The sequence below is a fragment of the Gastrolobium bilobum genome, unplaced genomic scaffold (genome assembly GCF_033153095.1).
Source record: "Gastrolobium bilobum isolate Gb01-03AN ecotype WA unplaced genomic scaffold, APGP_CSIRO_Gbil_v1 utg41252, whole genome shotgun sequence".
Lineage (NCBI taxonomy): Eukaryota > Viridiplantae > Streptophyta > Magnoliopsida > Fabales > Fabaceae > Gastrolobium > Gastrolobium bilobum.
In genome coordinates this window covers 48,080-67,707 of record NW_026896546.1, presented here as the reverse complement: position 1 = coordinate 67,707, position 19,628 = coordinate 48,080, and the positions used below count along the sequence as shown (strand labels likewise).

Genomic DNA, 19,628 nt, shown 5'->3' with positions numbered 1-19,628 from the left:
ACCGATATAATGGTGCTTATCCGAAAATGTAGATAAATGGACCTCGTTGTGCATAAACTATAAAGCATATATGTAGTAGAATAAAGTAGAGAAATGTGCAAGCGAAACGTGTATTGTATACAAAGCCTCAAAAAGCAGTAAAGGCACGTGTTCAGTACTCATACCTTGTCACGTGATGCAAATCACTATCGTGTCCAATACTTAAGCTTGATGGTTGGTGATGCTATAGTTCAAACGGGATATCCTTATGCACTCCATGCTATGCTATGGATAAAGTTCGAGGTGGTTTCTTTCTCCGCGTGTGCGTGTTGGTGTTGGTGTTAGTGTTGGTGTGCTTCTCTATGATGACCCATGGAGAAGATGAAGAGCACAGGAAGAAAACATCTTTGTGGGAGTGGGAGAAACTGAGACGCGCCTATTCTATGTACGAAGCAGTTTTTCCTACGAGTATTGGCAAGTATTGGTACTTGGTTAAGTCGCTTGTTAATAAGGCATATGAGCATTTCTTTCCTCCAAATATAGAGTAAGCTAGCTAGCTCCAATTTCAAACTTGGAGCTTCTCCATCTCAGTATATATATATAAACGCTTCCCTTTTTGTTTTCAATGCATTATATCATAATTTCTGTTTCTTTGTTGATTATATATACATACATACATAACTCTTGCTTCATTCCTCTTGAATAATTGATTAATTCATAATTTGAAGTTTTAGAAGAGGAGATGAAGGCGAAGGCGTGACAGATAATGGAGCAGTAGGGGAGAAGGTGAGAGAAGCTTTAGGGAAAAGCCTAGGAATGAGCAAAGCTACGATGGAGGATGCTGCAAAATCAGTAGCAAATATAGCAGAGGAAACCATGCACAAAGCAAAAGAGAAGGTGAAGAGGAGCTTTTCCGATGATAGCGACACAAAACGTCAAAACGAGCTCTGACTCTCTTCTCCCTCCTTGTGAACATCTTTAAGCAACCGCCACATAAAAGTACTGCTTCATTTTGTTTAATGTTGCTATGCATGTGATGTGAAAAGGGTTAAACAAAAGAGAGAAAGAGAAAAGCGCTGCATCCATTTTAAAAAGTTGAAGCTGCATATCCGTGAATCTTAAAGTGTTTCTGTATGTATTCCTTTTCCTAAAAGGAGAAATAAATGTGATTCATGAGACAGACATCAGTTATAAATTCAATTAAGTATATAGCTATTTTTCTCATATGAAGGTGGTTCTGGTTCCAGGTCCAGGAATTGGGAGGAGCAACACCAATTGGACAATTATAATTTAAAATTTTGTAAAAGTACATAAAAAGAACATGTAAACTAAATATAACATTTTAACGAAGGAGGATAGTTGACTAGTTAATGTTCCTATCAGAATATTCAGCTTAGTATTGTGTATGGTTAGAATGATGCAGGTTGTGTTCAGGTTCATATCCTTCTTTCGAGCTAGATCAATAGTTAATTCGTTCATAAGCTTATATCAGCCATTAGGTACCATATTTAACCTTCATCCCTTCATAAGTTTGGGTTGCCGACACATATTGCTCTTTTAAAGTTAATCCTCTCATGCCAAGCTTTGTATCTAAAGTTAAACTACGCTCGTCATAGATCTATTTTAACGAATATTATCCCAAACTCACATGATAACGCCACAAGGGATGTTTCGGACGCCGTGTAATCTTTGCTAAATGCACAGTCACCTAGAATAAGTTGGAATAACTATATCTCAACTATTACTTCATATTAGCATTTTCACCATGACCTTGCATATACAAATTGAAAACGACTGTCCAACTCAATCCTCTTCACTTTGACCTCTGCAACGAAGAATTTCAAAAGAGCTCCTCTGTTTGTTCATCCTCTCTAACACACTTATATAATAAAATTTCTATAATAGAAAGAAAAATGTTATATTTATAAATTTTTTATTTATAAATTATATTATATACTACAAAAATATATTTCTAGTCAAGTCTATACTCGTTGAGTTTGTAAATAAAAAGTTTGTAAATATAATTTATCCCTAACACAGAATTATCCTTCGTATCTCTTAAAAGTTGTAGTATGTCGATATGGAGGTACTAAAAAAAGTAGGGTTATGAGGAGTCACCGCTTATTAGTGCCAGAGTTGGGCCTTGACTTGAGCTAAAATTAAAAAATTAGCTATGTTTTAAAATAAAATTTAATATTAGGTTCCTCTTAAATTTTTGTTGGCCTTAACTAAATGAATGGATTGGCTCCACCATTTCTACTTGTGCTATCACAGAGAGTGCTGTGAAGAGGAGAGTGGTATACAGGCTACAATAACTTTAAAATTTAGAGAGTAACATCTTATAAAGTGTTAGGAGGAGTTTATAAAATGTTAGAGAGGAGGAGTCTATATACAAAATTGAATATTCACTAACGATGAAAGAGAGAGAAAAAAGAGGAAGCCTATTAGTCTTTGCCTTCACTGTTGCAATGAAGCATTGCTTCACAATTATAGATGTACGATGTTGAAATATGCAAGAAGAGGGGAGTCCCCTAAGGTGAGACTCCGTTGCTCACCGTGAAATATCATCTAGAAGGACGCCTTTTGTCACTTGACCTAGCTTAGTGGGCATGTAAAGGCCGACTGGAACAAGTTGAAAATCTTATACTTTTTGTTTATGGGAAAAAAGTTTCTGATGTTATTTTAGAGTTGTTTTGAGATTGAAAAATTAAAAAATTAGAATAACAAAGACTATTATAACCCTGAAATAAATTAAAATTACAAAAATACCATGATTTTCGTCTCAAAACCACGTCGTTTTGATGAACATTAGATGAAGTTATCTAAAGTAACTTTAGAAAAAACAAACCCTTGTTTATACATTCGAAAGTATTATTGTAGTTATCATCTTATTTTATCTTTTTTTTTTTAATCTAATTTTTCCTTTTATTTGTCATTCAATTTATTTTGAATCACATTAAGTGCATAAACTTATATTGATATAAGAATTATAATAATAATTTTTTTTAAAAAATAAAATTTATATCTAATTTTAACTGTTAATCTCGTTTATATATAATAATTTACATCATTAATAAAATAGAATCATTAAATATATACAAAATTAACCCCAGATAATGTGTGTAAAATTATTATAGTGAAATCTGATCTTTCCCATAATACTAAACAATTTTAAAACCTATAAACATATGTATTTTTCTTTGGATTGTGTAAAAGTGTGCCTTGTTGTGCCATTTTTGTGTTTTAAATAGATATTAGTGTGATGTATATAATTAAACTTATTTTTAAAATTTTTAGAATAATATTTTAAAAAGGTATTTTTCTATAAAAAAAATTAGCACATACATTAATTCATTCAAATTCAAAAGGAAAAAATTTTCATAGGATAAAATAATTTGTGTTGCCTTTTATAAATAAAAGAAGGGAAAATCATTTTTCCTTTCAAAGGATATAATTTTGTGTTATATTAGATTCTAACCGTTAATTTTCATCTATCAACGACAACGGTTAAGATTTATTGGATCAAATTTATTAATTAAATAGTACACCGATAGTTATTATTCTATTATTTTTTATAAATAAAAAAAAATAAAATATACAATGATGAATGAGAATGTCATTAAACAAGAGCAGTGCATATTATGAAGGGAAAAGTTCATTAATGTCCACGTGGTTTACTCCGAAATTATTTATACCCATATGATTTATTTTTTATCACATATGGCTCTGTGGTTTGCAAATGGATATGTTTTTTATCACATATGCCTCTGTGATTTTTTACTTTTTACAAATCACAAAAATATATGTGATACAAAAAAAAATCATAGGGAAATAAGTGATTCTAGAGTAAAACCTGACTATTCCTCAACTTTTCCCTAATATGAATTAAATGAGTGATAAATGAAAGAGTTATGCATATATATATATGCAAATGATATATGAGTCGTCCTCGAGAGTCAATTCGTTGTGAGAGAAAGAACGCAGACACAGAGAGAAAGAGAGAGAGAGAGAGTCGATTGAGGAAGGAAGCAGTTAACATGGGACAGTCGAACACTGAGACCGTACACTCACCACTGGTCACTTATGTTTCCATGATTTCTCTACTCACTCTCTGTCCTCCTTTTGTCATTCTCCTGTATGTTATTGTTATCTTCCTTTCCTTCCTCAAATCAAATCAAATCTCACTATATATATATATATATATATATATATGTCTATCCTCAACTTACATCTTATTATTATTTCAAAAACCTAAATCACAAGTTCCAGTTTCAGATCTATCTCACCTATTTTATTATTCGATCTGAATCAGCTTCAAACAAACAAAATTACCATGGTTTAATGCAGATGGTATACAATGACAGTTGCTGATGGATCAATTTTAAAGACATGGGATTACTTGATGAAGCAGAATGGCTTCATACAACATGTATCTGTATGGCCTAAACCCACTGTTACAGCTTGGATTATCATCGCCGTCTATGCTGCATTTGAAGCAGCTCTTCAGCTTCTTCTCCCTGGTCAAAGGGTCGAGGGTCCTATTTCTCCTACTGGCAACCGACCTGTTTACAAGGTTTTTTTTTTTTTTTTTTTTTTTTATAATTAATTAATTGTCTTATCATATCACCTCTCTCCTCAACTGCAACTGCAACTGCAACTGCAACTGCGACACCTCTTTATTTATGGCTCTAATTCGCTTTTTTGCTTTCTACAGGCTAATGGTGTCGCTGCATATTTAGTCACGCTGATTACTTATCTTGCCCTTTGGTGGTGAGGAGAGGCTTTCTTCACCATCTTCCTCTGTTTCAACTTGTTAACCGTGTTTTAAGCCCACATCTTTTGTTTTGCCGCTTTTACTATTTCAGTGACAGATGATGACATGTACTTTTTGTATGCATTTTTCAGGTTTGGGATATTCAACCCTATAATTGTTTATGATCATTTGGGAGAGATATATTCAGCACTCATCTTTGGGAGCTTTGTCTTTTGTATTTTCTTATACATAAAAGTGAGACGGTTAAATAGTAGAAATTACAAGTTATTTCGTTTTCTATGCAATTTATATTGAAATTTCTGACTCAAGTTTACATTTGCTAGGGTCATTTGGCACCATCTTCTACTGATTCTGGCTCATCTGGGAACATCATCATTGATTTTTACTGGGTAAACTAATCTCTGCTTTTTACTTTGACTAAACAGTTTCACATAGATTAACTTCTTAGATATCTGCTTATTTGCATTGAAAATTGAAAAGGATTGCAGAAAGAGAAAATTGAATAAGGAAAAAAATAAAAATAAAAAAGTGATTAGTAGCATTATAAATCTCCCAAATCTGATTCTATTGACACTTGTTGGTATCATGCCTTTAGAGGACAACTGATGCAATGAACCGATCTTTAAAATTACTGGCTCTTCAATTCTAAACCTAGAAGGCATTAGAGAATGCATATCAGAGTCTTTTAGAAATTTGTTATCCTTTTTTCTTCCACTGAAGTTGCATTCATGATGCCAAATTGTGAACTTTGAAATTTCTGTTGTAGAAATGTCTCTGTTTTCTGATTGTAATTTCCACTTTCACCACATAAGAAGAAATTACTTGAGAAATTGAACTTTGTATCTCATGTGAATAACAGCCCAAGACATGTGTAGTTTAATTTAACCTTTTTCGTAAGTAATGGTATTCTAATGTCTCGTCATTCCTGCAGGGTATGGAGCTCTATCCGCGCATTGGAAAATATTTTGATATAAAAGTTTTCACAAACTGCAGATTTGGAATGATGTCGTGGGCTGTTCTTGCACTGACCTATTGCATAAAGCAGGTTGAGTCTCAAAAGGTTTTATTTTTTGCATGAATCAAATCCAAGTAATACCAAATTGTGCCTGCTTATATCAGCTGCGACTGCAAGTTTGATGATTATACCGTTCAACATTAGTTGGGTTGCACAGTATTAACACATTCCTTTGGAATACCTATTTGTAGTTGTTGATACTTCCTTGTAGAAACTACTTGAGCCTGGGGGCCTCAGTGGTTAGCTTACTAAACAAGGTCTACAGAAGCTTAGGGCCATATACTTTTGGGTTGTGTTGTCTTGCTTGAGATTTAATTTATGACATGGATAAATCATATTTATCTTTATGTGGTTGGACTTCCTTTGTTGCTTTGGACTTAATGGCTTGGTGTAACTGACTTGTTACCGCCATGAGTAGGATGTGATGGGTCCAGTACTAGATGAATCAGGAATATAATTTTGTTTCATAATTTTATCTTGCGATGCTTCCTCCCGTCTTTAATTCTCTAATTTTTGTATTCTTGTCTTAATAGTATGAAGAAACTGGGAAAGTAGCTGACTCAATGCTTGTAAATACTACATTAATGCTGATATATGTTACCAAGTTTTTCTGGTGGGAAGCTGGATATTGGAACACAATGGATATTGCACATGATCGAGGTTTACTTATGCTCTATTATTGTTTCTGCTGGATATACTCGCTCATTCCCTTTGTTCTACTATTATGTTCTTTTGAAGCATGGTTATTAGAAAGAACAGTATTTTCGTGGTATTGTAACTGCAACATTTTTGAAGGCTTTTTTGTATAAGAAAATAATGATTTCATTAGTTTTCATAGGTTATTAAGATTATATATTCCATGACATATTATTACTAAATTCATTGTATTATAACTTCTTTATTGTCTCTCACTAAATCTTATAACACCAAAATCTGGCAGCTGGATTTTATATTTGCTGGGGCTGCTTGGTGTGGGTTCCATCTGTGTATACATCTCCTGGAATGTACCTTGTCAACCATCCTGTAAATCTTGGCACCCAGGTACCATCTCCAACTTTTTTGCGTTGCAGATCTGTTGTAGTTATACAGTGGTAGAACAAAAAAGAATATAGGGCTTAGTTGTTCAAGTAATGTTTCCAGCAGAGTTTTGCTTATTTTTTATTTATATTTTTTCTTATCTTTTCCCAACTTTTCTGAAAATTTCCCTCCTCTTCCAGCTAGCGCTCTTTATTTTAGTGGCTGGCATTCTTTGCATATATATCAACTATGATTGTGACAGGCAAAGACAAGAATTTCGTAGGACAAATGGAAAATGCTCAGTCTGGGGAAAAGCTCCATCAAAGGTGCAGATATACTATATAATTTTCATTCGAGTGCATTTTCTATATAATGTTTGTCTGATTAGAATACTTACATAAATTTTTGCCAGTGGACTTACATAAGCTAGACATAATGAAAATACATTTGCAGATAGAGGCCTCCTATACCACTACTTCTGGGGAAACAAAAAGAAGCATTCTTTTAACCTCTGGATGGTAAGTTTTCACTTAAAATTCTATAAACACAAAATTGTGGTAATGATTACGTGAGACTGAAAGAGTTGTGATTACTGGAGAATTGAGGAGTTTATGCACACCATTTGTTGGGGGTTGGTTCCAGACATTTGATTTAAAATATATTGTAACTCCATAAAAAGTTGTTAGTAGTTTACATCCAGATATGAATGTTATTGTAAACCATCGGTGGCTTTTAATCTCATAGTAGGTCATGGCTTTTGACATTTGACGTGACGTTATTTTCTTAGATACACGCCTTCTTTCTTAAAACATAACCACTTCACTTTTTCTGTGGTACCTGCAGGTGGGGATTATCTCGTCATTTTCATTATGTCCCTGAAATACTGGCTGCTTTCTTCTGGACAGTACCAGCTCTTTTCAATCATGTAAGGGTGTCTGTTTCTCTGTACTAGTTGGAAATTGGAGATATCTTAAGCTTAGCTTCTCTCTCTTCCCATGCAGTTTTTACCTTACTTCTACGTGATATTTCTTACCATTCTTCTCTTCGATCGAGCAAAAAGGGATGATGATAGATGCAGATCCAAGTAAGCTTTCAGTTCTATCTGTTAGTTTTACCTAGTGCATTTTCTTTTCAGTGCATATTGATTACCACAGACGCCCTCTAAATATTCGTCTATGTATACAAACGGGTTGCTTTATGAGTTATGACTTGTTAGTCTGAAACATACACTTCATTTTTCTTATCAATATGAAATCAACAACATACCCTCAGGCCTCAGCCAACTAGAATTGGGCTGTTTCCAAAGCATACAAATCAGAAGTATAAAGCAATAGAATTGAGAACATCTCAATTTCACATGGCGGCAGTGTTACTAAAAGACACAAATCAAAAGATCGTTTCTATTCATGAATCGAGTGGAACTTTTCATTACCAAAGGTTCAGGATGTGCTGGGTCAGCACCATGTATATGAAATTGAAAATTTTCTTTGCATACAGGTATGGCAAGTACTGGAAACTGTATTGCGACAAGGTACCTTACCGAATCATTCCAGGAATATACTGAAGAATGATTTTTGACGAAGGCTTGAGAACATCTCAATTTCAGAAGTATAAAGCAATAGAATTGAGAACATCTCAATTTCACATGGCAGTGTTACTAAAAGACACAAATCAAAAGATTGTTTCTATTCATGTTATCGACAATAATCAAGATATGTGGTAGACTTTCGCTGAGAATTAAATTATTGAACCAGTTTTCTTAAGCAAATGTTGTGACTTCGATTTCAGCTGTAGCTGTGTTTGTATTTGTATATAACGTCAATCGACTCTTTATTATTGCGTACAATTTTAAGTTTTATATCTGATCCTTGATGTAGATAAAAAATGTAGTTCACGATCAAGGTAAGATAACACTATTAAACATTAATGGAGTGTATTGGATTATGATTTTAAAAGATTTTTTTAAGATGAAATTCTACTTAACTATTAATATTCTATGTTATATATTAAAGCTGGTCACTATTATTATAATGAGGACCTTTTAAATGTTTTGATCTTTCTCGCGTAATTTTTTAGCTTGTTATTTATTAATTTTTAAAATTGCCCATTAATAAATATATAAATTTATTGTGCCTAAACTTATGCATAATATCTGTCAGATGTATTTAAACAAATATTTATATGTGAATTCTGATTATAATTTTTATGCACAAACATTAAAATAAATCATAATTCCAATTTAAGTTAAACGATGGTGATATAAAATTACTATACAACAATAATTTAACTAGTTCGGAATGTCAATATAAATTTTGTAAAGTTTATATTTACATTTATTAATATTTTGACATTTTATTATTTATTACAATCTCATTTTTTTATCAGATATAATAAAAATACTGAATAATTATGTATTGAAATATTAGTAAAAAAATGACACTGATAATATATACTATTGAGATATTAGTAAAAAAAAATGATCTTTTTCATCTGTGCAACGCAGCATGAGTAATGCACTAGTAAATTAAAAAATTATTTCAAGACATATATAACATAAAAAGGTCTATATTGATTACCAAAAAAAAAGAGGTCTATATTTAGGGAAAGTTTTGTTATTATTATTTTTTCTTATTACTTGTTACTATCAAATCTTAATCGTTACTTTTTGTCCATCTAACTATTATAATTTATTGGTTCATATTTATTAATTAATTATTCATTAAAATAAATTATAATTATTAAATTGACGGAAATCTATTATTAAGATTTGATTAACAAATAATAAGAAAAAAAAGATAGTAATATTACAAAAGTAGTCTACACCATGCAAAGCAAATATTAAGAAAAGAAAAAAAAAAAAAACCCTATAAGAAGATTCAAATAGAATTGAGCCCTAAGGATCGGAGTTTTGCCTTTCCATTCCGTTCAAGGTTTGGATTTTCGGTGCGATTGTGACTTGTATCGATTTTCTCATGCTTTGTGATTTAAGAATTTCAATACGAATATAGTTTTTCACTTGAAAATTATTTTGTTGGTTGCGTAGATCAAGTTCGTTAATCTGTAGATTCAAATAGTTTGCTGAGAAAATCTTCTTATGGGATCCGGTCTGTTTGATGTTTGTTTTTCTAAAACTCCATCATCAGATCGTAGTTCTTAACTCTTTTCGATCTTTAGATGCTTATTAACAAGTTAGGGTTTTTGTTAATATCCCCAAACATTCATATACACGACAGCATTGTAAGTAGTCATTTCGGAGTTCATCAGTTTTCTGGGAACGTAGTTGCGGTCTGTACATCATTCTCGATTTCTTTTTTTTTCTTTTTTTGGTCATCAATCATCATTGCTTTTAAATTTTAATAATGTCTTTTTGTTGTCTTCATTTTTTTTTCCCATTAATATCACTTTTGATTAGTATCATCCCTTGACAGATATGTCGGCGTATGAAAATGTTGTTGGTGGGAAATTGAAGCTCAAGGGAAAGGCACTGGATGTGAAGGCTGGTGGAGTGAAGAAGAAGAAAAAGAAGAACCAAAGAAATCAGGATCAATTTTCGCAAGTCGCAGAAGATGAAATTTCAGCAGGTTGGTATCTTTGTTTTAGGGCAACGAACTATCTCTTATATTCTTACGTTAACTGAGGTCTACTCTATTGTTAAATTACAATGTCTGCGTTTTAATAACTTATCTAAGTAAAACAGCTCATGGTGCTGGATCTTTTAGTATGTTAAAATCTTTGCCTTGATTCTTTTTATTTGGCACAATCATCCTGTAAAATGGTAAATGGTTCTATTTAATATCATGTCTAATATAGTTCTGCTGCATATATTGTAGTAATGGTTCATGAAATTGTCGTTAGGGTGTGAACTTATTGAATATATATGCTGCTCTATTTATTTGTTATGTGAGATGAGATGGTTTGCCTTTGACCAAGAAAAATCATAATGAGAAAATTTATGAATTTGGAAGCACGATGGTTTGCCTTTGACCAAGCTTAGGGATTTATGTGAAATTCTAATTTCCCCCTATTATGGAAGCGTTCTAATTGCATACTTAGCCTTATTAAATTTCATCTTTCTTAGGCCCCCCTTAGAATTAGTTCATTTTTCCCATGACTTGAAGAGGGATATATTTTGGTTAAAAATTATATAGGCCAATGTTTTATGGCCACATTCAACAAGAGAGATATTACGATTCAATGTCATATATCATAATATCTTTCTGCGTTTCTGTAGGCAGGGAACTGTTGTGCTTAATAGATGATTTCTTGGACTGCTCAGAGTTACAGTTCCTTTTGATTTATATTTCGTTAATCTTTCTATTCTCACTTAACCATAAATTATGCAGTACAATTTATATCGTTTATGTTACTAGATACAGGTGGAAGTACAGAACAAGCTAAAGATCCTAATGATCAAGATATAAATGATGCGAGCAAATTGAGCGGGGAAGGGAAACCTGCTCATTATGACGATCATCTTACACCAGCAGAGAAGCGATACATAGAACAGAGGGAGAAACTTGATGTTAATAGATTGGCTAAGATTTCTAATAAATCTCACCGTGATAGGATTCAGGATTTCAACCAATATCTAGCAAACATGAGCGAGCATTATGATATTCCTAAAGTTGGTCCTGGATGATTCAATGAGGGGTACAAGTATGAAGCCCAATCCCTATCATTTGTATTTGTTAGTTTAATATTGATGCCATGTGTATGCACAACAGTTGTTGCCACTACATATCTATTTTATTTTGTACTAAGTTATATTTCAGATGATATAATTTGGTTTCTTCTTGCGGATGGGGAAGTGATGTTATTCCCTTCAAAATTTACACAATTTTTTTTTTTTTTTTTTAAATCTGCAAGAACTAAAAAATACTTATTTTACATTATGACCGATATGGGGAGAAGAGGAAATATGTACATTGGTATGATAGTGAAAGCTTTTTTTTTTTCTTCAAGGTATAAATCTCTGATAGCGAAAGCTGATTACAAGTTAGTTTTACTTGATTTTTTACTTTTAAACACACTGAAAATATTTGAGTTAAAATGGAATGATACACAAACCCTTCAAAGTAGTTTGCATCTACTTAATTTTGTATATAACTCTTGCTGGCATTTCAGGTTAACTTGTCTCTATCTAACCTAAGAAAATAAAGGCTGGGTTGACTGTTATTATAAATGGGATGAAAATATCAATTCATCCTGGTTTTATGACCGACAGATTGACGGCTCACACAAACTAGTGAAGCCACAACTCAATGGAATCAACACAGATTAGCTTGGCACATTACGTACGCGAGCAAAACAAAAGCTCAAAGTATTTAACGTTGAGCCATGTCATTTCCAGATATAGTTGTTTGATGCAAAAACGGGAGGGAAGGGGGGCGGGGAAGAAGAAGAAAAAAAAAACTCATTTAAATATTACGGCTTTGGAAATTTTATTGTGTCTGCTAATAACTTGACATGTAAGATCTTTTAAATACTAATATTGCTACAAGGTCGAGTGCATCCATGAAATGCATGATTCAGATAGTCTAGGTCCCCACAAATTCCATCAGAATCCACAGGGCCGCAGGCACTTCATGTTGTAACATGAGTTTATTCGCCTAAATACATATTGAAAGAGCATGTTTCGTCTCTTATTCTCAATATAAAAACTGGGGATGAGTGAAAAACATGATTATAGCTACACGAACAACTTGATCAAAAGCCAAACCAACACCGAGAAAAGAAAGAAAGGTGATACGAATGAATCGAACAGCTAAATGTGAACTACCATGGAATACTCGATTGCCTCTTACAGTTGGAATAACACAATACTTGAGCAAACTTGCAATCTTCAATCATCGGGTTTCATCCTCAAGGTTGCGGAAACCATTAGTCAGGTCCTCATGTAACTTCTTAAATTTGTCAACCAAAGCAGCTTCACCTTCTGCCGGATCCTCAAATTTTTGAGACCTGCAATGACAACAAATCAACAGAATAAGACCTACTTTACATGTCAAAGTAAGTCATCTCTTGTAGCACTACAATTGCTCACACTAAACGATAGAAGAGATCTCCCAAACGATGCTTGATAAGGCTGTAAGTTATCTTCTGACCATCTGTACCAGCTCCCCTCTCTACTGCCTGCACATGTAGCCAGTCCCATGTTAAAGATCTACTATTTGAATGCAATTTAGCCATCTTCACTGAAATCTCTTTTCGGGCCAAAGTAAAAACACTTAGGCTGAGCTACCAAGAATGCAGAAAACTTAAAAGAAAAGATAAATTTCTGGTCTCAGAATATGAGTGAAGGATAGCGGAGGAGATGAAATGAACTGTTAAATCACATGCCTATATTAACATGGAATTTCCCATTTCAAATGTAATTAACATCAAACCACTGCTTGATTCCTTACACCACCATACCTGATTTGCCAAATTGTAGAAATGGATAATGTTGCGCATCATCCAAACAGACTTGTAGAAGGGACAGAATTTGTCATATCTATCACAGCCACACAAATAGTACCATCATAAGACGAGCAAAAATAAAAACACTAATAGAACACGTCTAAGAAGTAAACCAATTATAAGGACACTTACGGTGTAAAAGCATTCTGAGCCAGATAATCCTCTCTCAAAAGCTTTGCAGTTTCTAAAGTGATCTTATCTCCTTCGGCTAAAGCATCCTTGCCCACAAGCTGGAGTAAACAAGGTCAGTAAATGATTCAGTTTAGTTTACTACTTATAGAACAAATACATAGAGATCCTGACAAGTTTTGTCCAAACTACAAAACAATGTCATAATTTAACATAATGCGTTGAAGCTCCACATTTCACACTATTTACCGAGTTGACTATATTTGGCAACCCAAGGTCAGACTACATTACTTTAACAGTCTGTCATTGTGATTAGACTACATTACTTTAACAGTCTGTCATTGTGATTATTTTTTATACCTCTATCCACAGAAGAAGAAGCGGAACAATTCTCAATCCCATACAAGTAGAGAGCATGGGGACATTTCTTTAACCAACAATCAAGATAATAGAACCAATAAAGGAACATACCTGGACAATTTCATTCAGGTCATCTTCTCTTTGCAGAACTTCACGAGCCTTTGTCCTAATGTTTATAAAATCCGGATCAAATTGCTCATAAAAGGTTTCGAGTGCCTAAAAGTACCAAAGAAAATATTAAAAAAATTATTAAAAGTTATAGAACCAAAACTAGAACTCCATGCATACAAATTAAGAAAGCTGAAGGGAGAACATGAGTTACAAAGTAACCAACTTTAGGACATACCGTTGAGTACTTTGAATAAGAAATAAGCCAGTTCACAGAAGGAAAGTGCTTCCTCTGAGCAAGCTTTTTGTCCAAACCCCAGAAAACCTGCCAATTAGAAAAAAAATCAACTCACGCAATGAATGAATGTTATACAAGAATAGGTAAAAGAAATAACCAGAGAGATACTCAGTGATTAGTGACAATCCAAACAGGGTTTTAAGAATTTGTGAGCATCGGTCAAGACATTCTGTGCCGGCAGTTGCTCCATTTTGATAACCATATTCAAAAGTATAGTTTTACCTGAACAATGCTGAGAGTTGCAGATGTCACGGGATCTGAGAAATCTCCTCCAGGTGGAGAAACAGCACCAACGATTGTGACACTACCTGTACGTTCCGGACCTCCAAGACATTTTACTTTCCCAGCACGTTCATAGAAAGATGCTAAACGTGCAGCAAGGTAAGCAGGATATCCACTATCTGCAGGCATTTCTGCCTGTGGAAGACAACAGTACAATCAAAATACATTAATCAATGTCCATGTTTTCCCATGTGTCTCATGCCTAATAATATATAAATTGTCCCTTTTAAACTAGTCAACAAAGAAAACCCAACATCATAAAGTAAAGCTACAAAGTCTTAAGCACAAAAGGAAAAAAAGAAATAAAACTCTTTCCAAAAGAAACTGGTGAACAACAGTCATTGCATAAATAAAATTTCTCACCAGCCGTCCAGAGATTTCACGCAATGCTTCTGCCCATCTAGATGTTGAATCTGCCATCATGCTGACATTATAGCCCATATCTCTAAAATACTCAGCTAAAGTGATTCCTGAGATTCCAAAACAAAAGAAAAGTCAAAATATATGATAAAAAAAGTATTAAAGCTCCCATGCAGCACACGTCAAACTAGTTCATTATAAGGGCAAATGTAATAAAGTTTCAGCTCAGGTGAAAAATATAGCAATATAGAGAGAGTAGCATATCAATGTGCAGACTATGGATCTTCCCTACTATTGACACTAAGCACAGATCAACTACAAAGATCACTGCACAGCAATGATGGGTGCTGTCAAACGCTACTGATTTCAATACTAAATAACATTCACTTGCCAAATATAATTTAATTGACAATAGGAAAGAATTAGTAAAGATTAGTTCTCAACAATAAAAAGATGTTTAAGAATTTAAGAGGTAAGAGGTAACCTGTATAAATCGAAGCTTCACGAGCAGCCACTGGCATGTTTGAAGTGTTAGCCACTAGTGTTGTACGCTTCATGACAGATTCTTCACGACCATCAGGTAATGTCATTGTAAGTTGTGGAAAGTCCATCAGAACCTGGACAATCATTAAATTGGTTTGAACAACTGCAAAATAACAAGCACACATATTTGATATAAGTAACCAAAAAGGAAGCATACCTCAGCCATTTCATTTCCACGTTCTCCACAACCAACGTAAACAACGGTATCAGAATTGGAATACTGGCAAAAAGAAAAAAAAGAAAAAATTTAAAGGTCTGATGAATTAAGGAAAACATTTCATAGTTACAAAATCATTATGCCTTGACGGGATGTGTTTGTTTCACCTTAGAAAGAGCCTGACTAATGACTGTTTTACCACACCCAAAAGCTCCAGGTATGGCACATGTCCCACCAAGAACTGAGGGAAAAAGAGCATCAAGAACACGCTATACAAAACAGAAGTCATCAGACGTGAAAACTACCAAAATTAGCTCATAGATGAGACAACCAATAACAATTGAGTTTACCTGACCAGTAAGAAGAGGAGTATCAGCTGCAAGTTTTGATGCAACAGGTCTGGGTGTACGTACAGGCCAAGTCTGAAAATGGGTAAAGTACATGCAAGGAAGTTGAAAAGCAGGATAATGATAAGGAAAGCCAATACTTCAATAAAGGAACTACAATGAACAAAAGAAAAGGCTAGAAACCTGAAGCATGGTGAACTTCTTTTTAACACCTTGAAACTCAAGCTCCAACACGGTGTCCTGCAAATACATGAAGATTAAAATCATATACTGCAGAAAATATAGAGAAGCTCCTGAACGCATGAAAATTTAAGAAGTATAAACAAATATGTAAGCTTGTCCTGTCATCATCACAGAAATATGAATCTAAGAGAGGCCACTAACATCACTCTATAAAGAAAATTGAAATTAGAAAAGAAATAATAGACTTAAGAATGTTCTTCTAACAGAAATAGAGATGGCCTAAAATTCTTGAGTGATCAGCGTGTTCTGAGTGAAGACCAACAGAAGTGGATAGCAAAGTTATTGGGATATGATTTTGAGATTCAATATCAACCGGGAAAAGAGAATGTGGTTGCTGATGCCCTATCCAGAAATTCACATTTTTATTTGCTGTCTTCTGTTGATTCCATTAAATATGAGGAGGTGGAAACAGAATTACAGAAGATCCGTGAAGGGAAGTTAGGCTGGATTTGAGAGAGATCAGCACCTCTCGAAAGTGTTGAACCAGTCTTTATGTCTTGCATTTGCTGGTAGATTTCTGTAATTCGAGTAGTATAGCTTAATCTACTGTAATCTGTCTTTCCAATGGTAATTTGTTTCTCTGTACTCTTCCATTCAGCACTGTTTTTTAGTGAAATATCAAAAAACCCAGTTTACTGGGCCCAAAAGGTGTGTTCAGAATTCAGATCCTTTTAATATTCATTCTGAAATCAGTTCTTAACCAAAGAAGCACCGACACGCAAACTTTTTAAAATATGCTTGTCAAACACCGACATATTTTCCGACATGTGTTTTTTTTTAGATCCAAATTTTATTTTATTTTATCTTTTTAACTAAACATGAAAAATTAATTTATAAATCAAATATTTTCTGTTATGGAATTTGACATGAAAAATTAACAAGGTATGAAATTTTTTTTTTGCTTTATATTTATGTTATCGAATTTGAATATTTGATTAGTTACATAACTTATTATGGGCTGCTATATGTATTAACAATAGTTCTTAACAATATTTGATTGGTTACATGACTTATTATGGGCGTGTCGTGTCTCGTGTCCCGTGTCGGTGCAACATAGTTCTTAACAATATATAATGGTGAATAAGTTCAAAAGACAAACCTTTAAGGAATATTGGCCAGGTGGTGCAACGTAGGTAATCTTTCCCATGGCATCAGGAGGAAGTGCAATATGATGTTGCATCAGACTGTTCTCAAAAACAGTCTGCAATAGTAAATAATCCACACAGCTTTAGAAAAAAGATAAACAGAAAAAAGGAACAACCTACAAGATAGCCTAATTGGATACAAAACATACAGCATATAGATCTCCACCGGTTAATAAGTCTCCTTCACCTGTCACCAGTGAATAAAATAGAATATCAGGAAAAAAATGACCACATTACAATCATTTTCTGTATAGAATTAACAATATCAAACAACAATATTTCTCCGGTACCAATTTTCTTAGGCTGAAATTCCCAAAGTGTATCTTTGTCAAGTGCTGGCACAGAGACACCACGAGGAATATAGACATCACCAGATCTTTTAGCAATAGTTTTTAAAGGCCTCTGTTTGGATAAAAAATATTTTCATATTAGAAAGAACAGACTAAGAAGGGAAAATTGTAATTATCTGAATTAGTCAGCAATTGAAGTCATCAGATATAACAGAATGTTCCAAATAGAGGAATGGCAAACCTGAATTCCATCAAAAATATTTCCCAATATTCCAGGCCCCAACTCCACTGATAAAGGCTGTTATGAAATATACTGTATATCAGCTGAAGTATACAATGAGAATTTAAACAATAAGAGGAAGGGATGCAGAACCTAACCTTGTGTGTCCGTAATACTGGATCATTGACCATTAAACCAGCCGTTTCCTCATAAACTAAAATTGCAGATAACCAAAAAGTTTTTCATTAAAGACTAACAAAAAGAAAAGGAAAATCTTGTATCCTCAATACATTATGGAGTCAAATTAGAGAAGGTATGGGATTTCAAAGTGCAGAACCTTGGATAGTAGCGGAATCTCCTTCCAGACGAATAATTTCACCAATGAGGTTATCGCGACCAACACGCACCAGTTCATACATAGCAGCCCCAGCCATGCCATCGGCAACCACGACTGGTCCCGATACCTGTTTTAATTGGGAACACATAATGGTACAACTTTAGCATCCATGATTGACATATGGGATTTCAGTGCTAGAACAACGCGAAAAAATTACAATAACATCATACAAACACACAAAGAGTGTACCCTTTGTGATACAAAACAACAAATAATGAACAAAAAAAACAAGAACAAAAGATAAATCATGTAGTAACTTTAGAAATTCAGCATAAATCCGGACGCTTGTAAAAGACACAAATCACTGATTAAATGAGATAATTAATTAATTAATTAATTAATTAATATAGCGAAGACGAAAATTCAGAAAAACAGAGCAACTTGGAGTATGAGTGGGTGTGCTACGATCGACCTAGGACTGAAGATGGATAAACTGAAGATCAACAAGCGAAAACGTGATTCGAGCCAATCGTGTGGAGTTTAATAGATTAGGGTGCATATGGTAGTGAATAAACGAAAGGAAAGGGAATGGAATAAAAGCAAAAAATAGATATGATTTAGGAAGTAAGGAAGGAAGTTGAGAGTTGAGAGCATACCTTGCGAACGTAACCGTATTCACTCTCCTTCTCGGAGTCTTCGAAGGTGGTCAAGCGAGCTCCATAAACGGCAGGCATTTTTAGATCTGACAAAGAGAAACGATCAACTCAACAAGAGTGCCTGCCTCTGCGACTATGCAACTCTGCAAGCGAGAGAGAGTATGAATGATGAATTGGCAAAGTGAATTTGTAGCAGCGAATCTCAATTACGATTAATTCGATCAGCTATATTGAAGTAAGTTGTTTCCTCCTGATCCCAACTACGTCTAGCTGTAAAGCCCACGTCGCTATATGGTAATTTCACGACACGTATTCGGTTCATTTTAAACCGTTCATGTGACAGTAATTTCATCAATTGCTTTACACTTTAGAGTTAGACTATCCTTTCTCTTTCCTCTCTTGTCCATTTTCACAACTCAATAAATTCAACCACCCCCGGATATCATATGACTTGCCAATACACGATATCCAGAAAAGTTAAATCTTTCGGATTTTGATACTCTAGTGTTGTGAGAAAAAAAAAAACATATATAGTTACGTGAAAAAATTCAGAATCATATAAATATAAATCAAATGATTATGATTTTATAAATATCTATTTTAATATTGTTTTTTTTTTTTTTTTTATATAATTGATTCAGCTTTATATGATTATGATCCAAATAATTAACTAAAAAGACAACTTTTTAAAATTTCAAAAACATTAAAATTTTCTCTCTTTTTAATTTTTTTACTTTATTTAACTTAACATTTTTAAGAATATTTAATTTTTATCCATTATATTTTAATAAGTTATAAAAAAATTTACATGATTAATTTTCAATTAATATTTTTTAATGATCTGATAATTTATGCTTGAATGTTAATAGTGAATTAAAAAAAGAAGAAAAAAGAAGAACCGGTTAAAAA

At 33.5% G+C, this 19,628-nt stretch overlaps 4 protein-coding genes across 7 annotated transcripts; 3 read left to right on the top strand and 1 right to left on the bottom strand.

Moving 5' to 3' along the window:
- Positions 1-287: 287 nt before the first annotated feature.
- Positions 288-1,087, top strand: LOC133300404 (uncharacterized). Of its 2 annotated transcripts, none has more exons than XM_061499936.1 (2): positions 288-523; positions 714-1,087. In XM_061499936.1, exons 1-2 carry the CDS (start codon positions 342-344, stop codon positions 928-930), a joined length of 399 nt encoding a protein of 132 aa, XP_061355920.1. In that variant the 5' UTR covers positions 288-341; the 3' UTR covers positions 931-1,087. The 2 variants fall into 2 exon arrangements, with proteins under 2 accessions (XP_061355920.1, XP_061355919.1); XM_061499935.1 differs by having other exon boundaries at positions 708-1,087.
- Positions 1,088-3,944: 2,857 nt separating this feature from the next.
- LOC133300406 (7-dehydrocholesterol reductase) lies at positions 3,945-8,620 on the top strand. 2 transcript variants are annotated; one of them, XM_061499938.1, is made up of 13 exons: positions 3,945-4,114; positions 4,327-4,552; positions 4,694-4,746; positions 4,885-4,987; positions 5,077-5,142; positions 5,685-5,798; positions 6,302-6,428; positions 6,709-6,809; positions 6,986-7,111; positions 7,239-7,303; positions 7,629-7,710; positions 7,787-7,869; positions 8,283-8,620. In XM_061499938.1, the coding sequence occupies exons 1-13, from the start codon at positions 4,017-4,019 to the stop codon at positions 8,347-8,349; spliced, it is 1,311 nt and encodes a 436-aa protein (XP_061355922.1). In that variant the 5' UTR covers positions 3,945-4,016; the 3' UTR covers positions 8,350-8,620. The 2 variants fall into 2 exon arrangements, with proteins under 2 accessions (XP_061355922.1, XP_061355921.1); XM_061499937.1 differs by having other exon boundaries at positions 4,694-4,749.
- Positions 8,621-9,639: 1,019 nt separating this feature from the next.
- Positions 9,640-11,641, top strand: LOC133300407 (uncharacterized). Of its 2 annotated transcripts, none has more exons than XM_061499941.1 (3): positions 9,640-9,715; positions 10,214-10,366; positions 11,162-11,641. In XM_061499941.1, exons 2-3 carry the CDS (start codon positions 10,216-10,218, stop codon positions 11,422-11,424), a joined length of 414 nt encoding a protein of 137 aa, XP_061355925.1. In that variant the 5' UTR covers positions 9,640-9,715; positions 10,214-10,215; the 3' UTR covers positions 11,425-11,641. The 2 variants fall into 2 exon arrangements, with proteins under 2 accessions (XP_061355925.1, XP_061355923.1); XM_061499939.1 differs by having other exon boundaries at positions 11,156-11,626.
- Positions 11,642-12,216: 575 nt separating this feature from the next.
- LOC133300425 (V-type proton ATPase catalytic subunit A) lies at positions 12,217-19,110 on the bottom strand. Its single transcript, XM_061499968.1, has 20 exons — positions 18,720-19,110; positions 18,064-18,190; positions 17,885-17,940; positions 17,748-17,804; positions 17,507-17,618; positions 17,366-17,403; positions 17,171-17,272; positions 16,012-16,068; positions 15,832-15,903; positions 15,649-15,750; positions 15,482-15,544; positions 15,266-15,398; positions 14,785-14,891; positions 14,362-14,556; positions 14,080-14,166; positions 13,845-13,949; positions 13,377-13,474; positions 13,200-13,278; positions 12,829-12,917; positions 12,217-12,746 (listed from the first exon to the last, which is right to left on the bottom strand). Exons 1-20 carry the CDS (start codon positions 18,795-18,797, stop codon positions 12,632-12,634), a joined length of 1,872 nt encoding a protein of 623 aa, XP_061355952.1. The 5' UTR covers positions 18,798-19,110; the 3' UTR covers positions 12,217-12,631.
- Between the last annotated feature and the right edge of the window lie 518 nt (positions 19,111-19,628).

What these genes read in the sequence shown, in the direction of transcription:
- LOC133300404 (XM_061499935.1), top strand. Translation starts at nt 342, where the DNA reads ATGATGACCCATGGAGAAGATGAAGAGCACAGGAAGAAAACATCTTTG. An exon ending in TTCTTTCCTCCAAATATAGA is followed by an intron (nt 524 to 707) that starts GTAAGCTAGCTA and finishes CATAATTTGAAG; the next exon opens with TTTTAGAAGAGGAGATGAAG.
- LOC133300406 (XM_061499937.1), top strand. Translation starts at nt 4,017, where the DNA reads ATGGGACAGTCGAACACTGAGACCGTACACTCACCACTGGTCACTTAT. An exon ending in GCAACCGACCTGTTTACAAG is followed by an intron (nt 4,553 to 4,693) that starts GTTTTTTTTTTT and finishes TGCTTTCTACAG; the next exon opens with GCTAATGGTGTCGCTGCATA. An exon ending in ACTTATCTTGCCCTTTGGTG is followed by an intron (nt 4,750 to 4,884) that starts GTGAGGAGAGGC and finishes TGCATTTTTCAG; the next exon opens with GTTTGGGATATTCAACCCTA.
- LOC133300407 (XM_061499939.1), top strand. Translation starts at nt 10,216, where the DNA reads ATGTCGGCGTATGAAAATGTTGTTGGTGGGAAATTGAAGCTCAAGGGA. An exon ending in AGAAGATGAAATTTCAGCAG is followed by an intron (nt 10,367 to 11,155) that starts GTTGGTATCTTT and finishes TTATGTTACTAG; the next exon opens with ATACAGGTGGAAGTACAGAA.
- LOC133300425 (XM_061499968.1), bottom strand. Translation starts at nt 18,797, where the DNA reads ATGCCTGCCGTTTATGGAGCTCGCTTGACCACCTTCGAAGACTCCGAG. An exon ending in GCTCAGAATGCTTTTACACC is followed by an intron (nt 13,279 to 13,376) that starts GTAAGTGTCCTT and finishes TGGCTGTGATAG; the next exon opens with ATATGACAAATTCTGTCCCT. An exon ending in GATCTCTTCTATCGTTTAGT is followed by an intron (nt 12,747 to 12,828) that starts GTGAGCAATTGT and finishes TTGTCATTGCAG; the next exon opens with GTCTCAAAAATTTGAGGATC.